At 33.9% G+C, this 12,018-nt stretch overlaps 1 protein-coding gene across 1 annotated transcript in view; it reads left to right on the top strand.

Annotated features, from left to right (window-relative positions):
* The first annotated feature begins 1,782 nt into the window (after window positions 1-1,782).
* The window catches only part of LOC143430860 (uncharacterized), a 33,566-nt gene continuing 23,330 nt past the window's right edge, over window positions 1,783-12,018 (top strand). Inside the window, exons 1-10 of the mRNA XM_076907299.1 lie at window positions 1,783-1,979; window positions 6,409-6,510; window positions 6,746-6,878; window positions 6,969-7,132; window positions 7,222-7,377; window positions 7,479-7,607; window positions 7,685-7,882; window positions 8,040-8,336; window positions 8,967-9,164; window positions 9,477-9,623. Coding sequence (XP_076763414.1) covers window positions 1,908-1,979; window positions 6,409-6,510; window positions 6,746-6,878; window positions 6,969-7,132; window positions 7,222-7,377; window positions 7,479-7,607; window positions 7,685-7,882; window positions 8,040-8,336; window positions 8,967-9,164; window positions 9,477-9,623 — 1,596 coding nt within the window. The 5' untranslated portion in view covers window positions 1,783-1,907. The remainder of the gene's footprint in view (window positions 1,980-6,408; window positions 6,511-6,745; window positions 6,879-6,968; window positions 7,133-7,221; window positions 7,378-7,478; window positions 7,608-7,684; window positions 7,883-8,039; window positions 8,337-8,966; window positions 9,165-9,476; window positions 9,624-12,018) is intronic.

Raw genomic sequence — 12,018 nt, 5'->3', positions numbered from 1 at the left:
CTAAAGTATAAATGTTAAATACGTATTATGCGATTATTTTTGTCAAAATATTTATTATTTTAGAATAAAAATAAATAAACTGTTCATTTTTATCCTTTTTAATATTTGTTTACAATTTTTATGGAAAAATTCGACGAACGATTCTAATCCATTTGATTAAAAAATTTCATCTGAAATTTCATCTTTTTAGATGAAATTTATTTATAATTTATAACTTATAAATAATTTACTTATAATTTTCAGGGTACAAAAGAAACTTCAGAGCTTAAATAAGATTTTACCAAGAAGATCGATTCTTCCTGGTTAAAATAACACAAGAACGAATTTTGTATAGTTGATTGTTTCACAGATAATAAAAATTGCTATGCAAATGTTCGTGCAACACACGACAAAATGTGAATTATATTGGATAAACGATGAAATTCGTTTTATCAGTCCATCGAGAGAGTCAGAAAGGTGAAAGGTATCTCCACAGGAAGTACGTATATCTTCCACGTCTCACAACGGACCAGTGTTGTACAAAATATGCAAAATGCTGTGCTATATCTCCTCTATACTACTTATACAGCTGGAAAAGGGTTAGTCTTTCGAAATACAGAATACTTATAGCTACTTTTATGTATGTAGAGATTCTTGTTGTACAATAGTTTTAATGTATATCGAATAATGATAATCCAAGCGATTAAGCTGATATCTTGATTAATGACTAAATATTGGAACGTTTGAACTGTGTTCGATTTAGCACACAAGCTCATTTTCTTGTTCACGATCTATTAACCGATTGCTAACTAATTCACCAAGCCTTTGCACACTGCAACATCGATATTGCGCTGACATTAGTGAGAAGTATAACGCCACGACGCCTCGCGACGCTATGTAGCAGTTGTACTGTATACTATCCAGTTGCGTCATTTTCATACCAAATAAACAATTGCTCCATAATGTTATTTAGTAACCAGTAATGCTTACATTTTTTACATGGCAGAAATTGAAATTTTTCCTTAACATCTTGGTTTTTTGTGTCCTCCCTTGTATCAGGATTCTTATCTTGAAAAGAGAGGGACAAAACCTTTCTTTTGTCGGATACATTCAAGACACGTTGAGAGACCACGTCAGAGCTTACAGCCACTTTACCCACAACTTGTAACGATTCTTCTGTTTGAACATAAGATGACGTTCCTTTCATGTATGACAAGGTGTCGATATTTAAGTTATCAGAGAAATCCTTTGGGATTATGCTGGATTTTTACCAGCTAAAATTTCACAGTGGCCACGTCTGCGCTAATTGAGAAGATCTTAGACCCTCACGACGAATCTTCGACCTTCGCGGTCTCAAAATTTCGAAGATAATGCCTCCCAAATCCATCTAAAGACGACGACGCTGGGACCACACATTTATTATCGAAGAATTTCATTCGTGTTCCTCACAGGGTCCATCTTTTTACTTTTTTCTCTTTTCCTTTTTATTTTCTCACACTCTTCTTCTTTCTTCTTTCTCTTATTGTCTCATATTGTGTGTACCATCTGATTATGACTGAAGATGAAATTTTAAAATACGTATGTCTCTTTGACAACATTATTCCATCGTTTGCAAGAGAAAAGAAAGGAGTAAATTACAGAATGTATTAGTAACAAGGTACATACAAGTATGTTGCGATAATCGACTGAATATTGTAATATTAGTAAGGAAAGAGTGTATATTTTTCATTCAATCGTATATGTGAAATTAAAGATTGAACATTGATAAGCACGTTTCATTGGGTTAAAGGAAATTCGTACATGTAAATTATCGAAGCAAATGCAGCACAAAAGCGTTCATGAGAATAAAACAGAATGCTATAAATATCCTCTGACCTACGTTTTCAGCATGGAGCGTAGGAAATATACGTCTACGTACAGTCTGTCAAATGAAATACACAGGTTATCATTTGGGAATGACGGCAACGGAAGAAGTATTTCCACCGATTATTAGATTCCAGGTAAAAATGTGTGAAGATAACATTCATTATATGCTTGCATCGAAGCACGTGCCAATCGCAGCGTTTGCAACGCATTTCAATTAAAACATTTAAGTCTCCTCTTTATATTATATTAATACAGTACATCCAACTAAATATTTCCAATTTTCGAAAGCACATGTTGTATTAATAATAACACTTGATAAGTAATAATCGCGATATACAATTCTTTGATCAAATTTTTATTTCATTCAGCAGTAACATTAGAAATATGTCGATGATGTGTCATTGCTTTTATGTTAATATTTATGTTGTAATATTGGCGATAATCCAGTGTTTAAGATGCTGATAGATATTTTTAGAAAATTTGTATAATTAACGTACTCTGTGTGTTAGTTCATAAAGTAAAAGATGTAAGTTATAACAGCTTGCATAGTTAAAAGGTATAACTAATGAAAGAGTAATGGTTCTTAGTTTATCCTTAAGAGTAAAATTTTAATAGCGTTTTAACTTTTGCTTTTCTATAATGTTGTTATTTGTATAATTAATTTTTTTCTACAACACTGAAACAATCGTAAAATATTTCTTATTTTCTAACAATCGTAGCATTTACATTTTCAAATAAAGTATCTTCTATTTGCAATATACAACTGTGTTTCCTAAAATCTAACAAATGTATCAGATGTAATAATTACATCTGCGTAATTGCATCTGAATATACAAACAATTTCCTATAATATCAAATAAATCGAATTACCATTTAATTAACGATCGCACGTCTTAACATACTGTTGGATGCCAACTCATTATCTCATGAGCCATAGTCTCAATTGCTATCTTTTGTAAATACGGATTCATCCCAAACAGTGATGTACGCTAAATATTACTCATCCCTTGCATCACCTCTAACCTATGTCTCATCCTTGACCCTTGGCTACCCCCTCCAACCTATGAGACTATCCCTTCCCAAGCTCGTTACAAATCCCTTAAATACCAGAGCCGAAAAACAAAATTAGCTTTTTCACATTCAGAATTCCGGATTCATCACTTCTCGCTGAACCGCATACTTTGTAAATAAATCTTTCTTTGGATTTATAGATACGATAGATAGATGATCTATTGATCTGTGACTATCGAATGATAATTCTGTTGCGTTTTGTAATTATTTTAATCTTTAGAATATATCTATCTACTTTGGTATATAAGTCTAAGTAATTAATATTTTAATATATTGTATAAATTTAAATCAAATTAGAGATTATCTTTATATTTTAAATATGTACACATTGAAAAGAAAATAAATATAAAAGAAATATTGTATCGAGTTTTTACAATCTTTGAAAAACTTTAAATGGCTGAAATTGCACTTTAGTGACCTTTGGTGCCAATTTTTGGTACTTGGCTTCCGTGTCTCTTCAATTGGTTTACTTTTTTTACTAGAATTCAACCGGAAGGAGATAAAGGTATCACAGTTCCTGTAATTAAAAAAGAAAGTAAAACATTGCCTATATAATTATTTTTATAGCAATACTGTAATTCTCGTATGTGACATCTGAATGATTTTTGAATATGTTGTAGAAGTGAAAGTTTTGAACAATTTTTTCCTGCAAATATAACCATCGATTTCGCTTAGTTTTTGAGATATTCAGAAAGAAAAAAATCGTCGCTACAGAGTGAATTCAATGTGTAACTGTGTGTGTAACGCATGCGCTCACGGAACTGTATATGCAACTGTGCACCAGGTTTTCTGAAAGATCCCTAGACCTATGAGTTACTGCAAACGCACTGTGACAGCAATTTGTTTATAAATATCTTATAAATAAAAAGAATTCAATGGATACGCGTGTAAGAAAAGTCACTTAAAACCATGCTGACAATAACGTATCTAAAAATGATCGAAATCAGTGAGCAGGGTATCGTTCTAAACAATTCCCCAAACTTTCTTCTCTGACCAACAAGAACTGCATTAAAAAATTCTCTTGACTTCCTGCAGTAGATTTCTCTTTCGAATAAAAAGGTAGAATGTTTCAGAAGAGACAGAACTTAAATACTAAAAATTGAGAAAAGTCATTAAAATGCAATTTAAATGATTTACAAACTATAATTGTAACAATATAACGCGTTTAAAACTTCGATCTTATTTTGTACAATATATTACTAATTTATCGTGAAATTCGTTTAATTCTTAATGTAGAACAGATTATTTAAAAAGAGAAAGGGGGATAGAATCTAATCTCTCGCTATACAATTAGTATTCACAGATCTAATTTGAAAACAGGCAGGTGTCAGAGAGCCAAAAAAATTCTGTCACCATATTTTGGTAACGTCGATTTGGTATTTTGATAATCGATCTTATAGAGTCGATATACATAACAGATCCTATGTTGAATCTGCAACCAATCTGTCAACAAAATTTTTAGCAGGCTTTTGGCAAACATGTTTGAACAAACTTGGCTGATTGCATTTTATATGTCACAAACAATATACATAAATATATATTATTTTTATTCGATATTACATACTTAAATACGCGAATTACATTGGTACGATGACATAAATGATTAACTTTTTGCCACGAGGCTGATACTGGGGAACTATAAATCATATGTTCAGTAATATTTCCTTAATTGCTAATTCGCACGTTGTAAGACCTGGTTAGTCTTTCTAGTCTGCTAGATCCCCAGAACGGCTGGCAAGAGGGAGGAAATGCCTCTGTGTGCGTGGGTGTGTAGATGATAAAACGCATGCGTACAGTGATAATACGGAGCGATATCCCACATGGATTGGCGAGGGTGAAACAAGGACAGTCGCAGGGGTGAGAAAGGCAACGGTGCAACCCCTGTTTTTCCTGCAATCGTTGCCGTTCGATTCTGCGCCTTAGTTTCGTATACGGGGCGGCTCCTATATTCCTATTCACCTTTAGCATTATCCGAAGGGTGCAATGGCGATTTAACGCGTGTCGAGAAAAAGAACCTTCGCGTCCGGCAGTCGCTGGACAAGTGAAAGGATTAGGAAGATAGTGTCTAGTCTGTTATAAAGCACAAAATGGTTACCGATAGCACCAGTCAGGTATGATTGCACACATTTTGCGTAGCGGAAATGACATACGACAATGTCACCGGTATTTTTCTTTCACCGCAACCGATCAAAGGGTGTGGACTTTGAGGGATGCATCGATGCGGTTCCGTTTTCACGCTCGTAGAAAGTAGATTGGGCTCGAGCTTTTCAGTAGCCTGCTGTCCACCCTACATGCGTATATTACAGCATATGCTTTGCACGTCTCGCATGAAATTTTCTCTGTGTAACCGTTGATAAATAAAAGGAAGCCAGGTGCAGATGATAGTAAGCAAAACACACGCTATAGCGAAGGTAGACGTTTCGTAAGCCGGTTCCTGACGTGCGGTACGCGGGGACCGTTCGCGTTGTATGAATAACGCGAAATAAATTGATGTACGGCATTTATTAGCTGGAATACATCGAAGTTGTCAGTGGGACGAAGGTCATGGCCGAATTAGAGCATATACTAATTTACATGTAATATACGCAGTCGATATTTATCAATTTTATGATAATTTGTAGACGATTAAAAAGTAAACTACACCTGCCTGTAAATTTTTTAATGCTTTTTCGATCATTGTACATAAATCGGGCCCAAGTGCTTCTCAAACGCTTTTCTTTTTTAAGCGCGATAATCTTCCTCTACCTCTGACAGTTGCGCTGCATAATTATTGCACTTCATTAATATTAATTGTACTCATATATAAATTTGCATTTAAACGTAATCATCTTTTTGCTGTTCTTCCTTTTACGAACGTTTAACATAAAAGTAACGTTAAAATTGATTTCGTTAAAATGTAATTGAGCAGTTGAGACTGTGATGTTATCGATATAGACATATAAACGTTTTTACGCTTTTCGAAGTAGTATCGAACAATAATTCTAACATAAATTGCGTATAAACCTGCACGCGATAAAATCACATAGTTGCTTTACAAAGTGTCATAGATCGAACGATGAAGAAGTTTGATCTTATTTGTCATATACTACTGCGCACTCGATAACAAAATACAATTTCAGAAATTAGAATTTAAGAAATTAATCATGTCAGTCAAATTCGTCAATGCTTTCGTTTTAAATCATATCTTAAATTTTCAATATGAGATACAACTAATAACAAGAACGTTAATGCCGCTAAATTATACTAACGATACGCGTGAGATTACTAGCAATTAGCTATAACAATCAAAGTGACAGCTATTAATAACAATTCGAGTATACCATTAAAATTTCAAACACGATTATTATATATAGTTGGTGGACAAATGTGAACATATCATCGATATCGTTTATAAAAATCATATCGATAGTTAGTCATTTATTTTCAATTAATATTCTCCAACAAATATGTAGAAATATCGCAATTAATATTTATATTTTATCTGATATTTAGGCTGATGACACGACAGCATTTCTTCGTGCTGCTCGGTCCGGAAACCTTGAAAAAGTGATCGAATACCTTGATACTGATTTAGATATCAATACAGCTAATTCGGTAAGTAGATCTGAACAAAACTTTTATTATCATTACAGATTATTTATCGAGCTGCTAAATGACACGATAATAAAAAATAAAATAAATAGTTTCCGATAAAAATTCAAACGTATATAACTTTTGAATGGTAAAATGATTGGACAATATAATTGTCCAGTCTGTTCGAACAATAATAATAATAGAATTCTATTGTACGAATCCAAGGACTCTCTACATTGTGCGTTATGTATTTCAGAATGGTTTAAATGCCTTACACTTGGCATCTAAAGATGGTCACGTTGAAATAGTAACAGAGTTGTTGAAGAGGGGTGCTAAAGTAGACGCAGCTACAAAAAAGGGGAACACCGCGCTGCACATAGCTTCGTTAGGTATTTATAAAGAAAACTTTCTCTCATAACATTATAGAAATCTATATATTGTTCGATGAGACCATTTATCATCGTTTTAATGCCGTTTAGCCGGTCAATCGGAGATAGTGAACATTCTTATTCAATATGGTGCTGCGGTCAACATTCAATCGCAGAATGGCTTTACACCTTTGTACATGGCTGCCCAGGAAAATCACGATCAAGTCGTTAAATTGCTGCTCAGCAATGGAGCGAACCAGAGTCTCGCTACAGAGGTGAATAATTAACTCCAGTGCTCTGCTTATCGTGCTTTCCAATTGCGACCTGTAAACGAAGAAGAATATTGTAAGAAAATAATTTCCAGGACGGATTTACACCTCTCGCTGTAGCGATGCAACAAGGACACGACAAAGTTGTCAGCGTTCTTTTAGAGAATGATTCTAAGGGGAAAGTTAGACTACCGGCATTACATATTGCGGCTAAGAAAGACGATTGCAAAGCCGCAGACTTGTTGTTACAGGTGAATATTAAATGTTGAATACTAAAAAAACTGCTCGTTTAATTCTATTTTTTATAACGCTGTTGAATAAAAGGTATACGTTGCTTCCTTTATTCATTTAGAACGATCACAAGCCCGATGTTACCTCGAAAAGCGGCTTCACACCGCTGCACATCGCCGCCCATTACGGAAACGAGGAGATAGCACGATTATTAATTAAACGCGGTGCTGACGTGAATTATTTAGCGAAGGTACGGAGAACGTCGATGTCGATGGAAAGTTTTTCGATAAATGTACCTGTATTAATACTTGCGATTCCTTTTATCAGCATAATATAAGCCCTTTACATGTAGCTGCGAAGTGGGGTAAAAACAACATGGTTAAAGTATTATTAGAAAATTCTGCGCAAATCGATGCTAAAACTAGGGATGGTTTAACACCGCTTCACTGTGCAGCAAGATCTGGTCATGAACAAGTGATTACCACGCTTCTTGAACATTCCGCACCTATCAGTGCACGAACGAAAGTACGTTGGAAATATCCATTCTTATTATACGCGTGTGCCATAATAATAATAGTAATGATAATAGTAATAGTAATAGTAATAATAATAACAAGGGTATGACTTAATTGGTCGATCGACATCGTTCGTTAAATGATGATGGCGAACACGTTTTTTTCAGAACGGACTCGCACCGTTGCACATGGCATCGCAAGGGGACCATGTAGATGCTGCGAGGGTGCTATTGTATCATCGAGCGCCAGTAGACGAAGTTACGATCGATTATTTAACGTCTCTTCATGTTGCCGCGCACTGCGGGCATGTTAGAGTTGCGAAATTGCTTCTCGACAGGAAAGCCGATCCAAATGCGCGCGCTTTAAATGGTTTCACACCGTTGCACATTGCCTGCAAGAAGAATCGCATAAAAGTTGTCGAGCTTTTATTAAAGCACGGAGCGTCTATCGAATCTACTACTGAGGTAATTATTCGCATTCTTTAGCCACGTTCATTACTGCCCATCGTTCATCTTGATTTGCTCGCAAAACATTTATTTCGATAGAATTTTCATTCTCGTTTTAAATTGTTCGTACGTATATTTTACTTTGCAATAATTTTACGTTTTACCATTTACTTTATTCGTTTGAACGAATCTAACAGTTTCGAGTAAGTAAAGAAATGAGATAAAAATTATTCACCAATTTTTTTATATTATTAATTAAATTATGTCGTATGATAAATAACGAAGTGGGTCGTTTGTAGTTACTGCTTGACTGAAAGAAAACGTGTATCATTACAGACTATAAATTTAATGAGAGAAACAGCTTCTTTCTTTTTTCACTTTAACAGCTTGATCAACAATGGTGTCAATTTTATTCAGTCAAGCAGTACTTCCATAAGCGACATAATGACGATGATACATGTAAAAGTTTCGAAACGTTTCGTAAAGTAAAATGGACCGATTAGTTCCATAATTATCAAGAAAACTGATCGATGATGACGATGATGATCAATAGAAATGATCATTTCTATGTATTCGAAGGAGAAACACGTTCGAAAGTTATTGGGTCATAGTATCGAAATATTAATTGAAAATATATGTATTTTATAGTCTGGACTGACTCCATTACATGTGGCCAGTTTTATGGGATGCATGAATATCGTGATATTTCTACTGCAACACGAAGCTAATCCTGATGTGCCAACTGTTAGGGGCGAAACACCTCTGCATCTGGCAGCTAGAGCTAATCAGACAGACATTATTCGAATTTTGTTACGAAATGGAGCCAAGGTTGATGCTCGTGCGAGGGTAAGTAAACAAAAGATCGAGCTTGAATTCTTTAATATTTAACAAAAACTCATACTTTGCGATAAAAGCGAGAAATACATAAAAATGATCATTCGCACTTTAATTTTCATTAACAATCTCGAATGCATCACCAGTTAATCTTATTCTTCTTTTACGTTCACATTCATATTGCTGTTACGTTTGCTCTTTATAACATGCGCGCAATAAATTGTTTATTCAGTCCAATTTATTATTAACGTATTACTGTTACTGCAAAATGTTACTAAAATGATTAATTGATAATGAATCATGTAATTTTTATGACATTTTTAGGAGCAACAAACACCCCTTCACATTGCGTCAAGATTAGGAAATATTGATATTGTTATGTTACTTCTACAACATGGCGCTGCTGTTGACACAACGACGAAAGATATGTACACAGCGCTACATATTGCAGCGAAAGAAGGACAAGAGGAGGTAATGTATAAAGAAATTTCAAAGATAGCGGATTACATCGGTGCACAAAGTAGATTATATTTATTTTGGACGAGATACCGGGAATACCTTATATGATTTCTGTAGTTAACAAAAATTGCTCATTTTTCTATTGTTACATACTTTCTTCTTTATCATTTACATATCATTTCTCGCATCTTATTTAATCAGAGTTTCGTTTATAATTATTACATTTTATGTCAAGTTGCTTATCTGTACGAAATTTTAATAAAACTTTTCATCATCTTACTTATTTTTTTATGTTGCCTCTTCTTTTGTAAATCGTTATCGTATACGCTATTATTATTATTATTGTTAAGTTTTTCAAATTAAATAATCTCACGTCTCTATTTTATGTACTCGTTTTATTAGTTCTAATTTTTATTTGGGGGACCAGAAATTGGGAGAGTAACACACGAAGGTAGGAAACTCACCACATTTCTATTAGAAATGCGTGTTATACTCATTGAATATAGCGCAGCACGAGGAAATATTTTACAATTTTGTTTTTTATCCCATTGGTCGAATTTCACTGTATAGAATTGGACAGAGGTGGTACTTACACTGGCGATATTTTACAGAAAATAATTCCATGTCCATTAATTGTCACTTATCAAAATGGTACTGTTTGTGTAATATCATACCAGGTGTTTTAGGTCGCGTGGCGTAACCAGGTAAGAAAGGATTCTAGAAATAAAAGCAAGTCGAAAAAAAAAGTAAAACTTGATCATCCCATAACATTTTGTTCCTGAAAAAGATGATTCTTTCGATACATGATAATCAGTCTCACAATTTCAGTGCATAAGTTGGTAATTGCAAGTGTTAAACTTGTTAAAACTCTGTCATAAATTCGTCCATTTAATGTTATAAAACTATAATAATGTCGTCAATCTTTTTTCTGTGATTTTTTTCTGTGATGATATCGATTATTTTAGAATTTTCATTAATCTGATATGAAAATTCAACAATAGAATTAAGAAACGGAAGTAATTAATTTTATGACGTATCGATGCATTTTAATGATACGCGTCTGTAAAAATAATATTTATTAATAGTTCAATTATGTTTTCATTGCATCGTATTCTACTCATCTCATATTCTACTCTAAAAGGAACAATTAGCCGCAAACAAGCCACTCCCTTGAAATTTAATATTTAAGATTCTATACCTCAATAATTACTTAGACTAATCGTTCGATATGTTACATGTTTTTAAAAAATCTTTTCCTATACCACTTATCTCTTTTAATATTCGAGAAATTTGTAGAAAAAAGGGTGGTTATCGCTGCATTCAACTCGTAACTTTGGTTCCTGGTGAAAGTACATGTCTTCCTTCAATTGAAGCATCATACCTTAAAACCCAGACCCAATATAACGTTACATGATATCATTTGAAATAATATAAAAGTGTTTAATTCTAAAAATTCAGGGAAAAAATACTTATAAAACCAAGATACAAAGAAAAAATAAGGTTTGGTGAAAACAGCTTTGTTTTCCACGCGGAAATGCATCACGTTGGAAGCGATCTCTTAAAATAAATCATCAATTATACAAATTCTAATCTAATAAGTTCGATAGCATATCATCAGAAGTTTTCCTAAATACATAACAGGTAATTCGTAATAAGTATTAAATAATCGAATTCGTTTCAACCAAATAGCTCACTTACATGTATGCTTGGTACAAAAATTTGTATCTGTATCAAACTGTTTTAACAAAGTGTAATCAAAATATGGTAGGCAAATAGTGTTGCGAAGAGATTATTTTACGGTCGACAAATTTAGAATCTGCCACCACATTCGACTATGGATGTGCAGACGCACATTGTCAGCACGTTCTGAGATTATCAACGTGACACGCGTGTCACCAGCATAGTAGCACTAACGTGACACGTGTGTCATATGTCCATTCATGAATTTCCTTAAGCATTAACGTAGGGTGACATTTGCTAATGGGGAAGCTGCGTTTCCATACAAATTAACCCCTTAGCTTGCAATATCGTATCGGAGACGTGGTAAATAGAACGAGAATGGGCTGAACGTGTGATCGACTTTGCAGTCACTTAGGGTCCGTGCCATCGGAACTTAAATCGTAAGGCAAGGGGTTAAAACCGTCAGATATCAGCAGGTGTTCAACGTATGAGTACTGATAGACATTTTCATTGTTCTTTGCCAATATTTATAGCTATTGAGAGCCATATATATTTATTTCAATTCGTCATAAAAATTCAGGCTTATGGGATTGGGTATGCATAAGAAGATAAGAAATGATTAACACGAATTTTATTATATGATCGCTGTTATTATAACCACATAACTTTGGTATCTTGCTATCACTCAATTCATAAGAAAAAGAAAAAGAAAAGGAGTACGCAACGC

Source organism: Xylocopa sonorina, chromosome 15, assembly GCF_050948175.1.
Source record: "Xylocopa sonorina isolate GNS202 chromosome 15, iyXylSono1_principal, whole genome shotgun sequence".
NCBI classification, from domain to species: Eukaryota; Metazoa; Arthropoda; class Insecta; order Hymenoptera; family Apidae; genus Xylocopa; species Xylocopa sonorina.
This window is presented reverse-complemented; position numbering and strand designations above follow the sequence as displayed.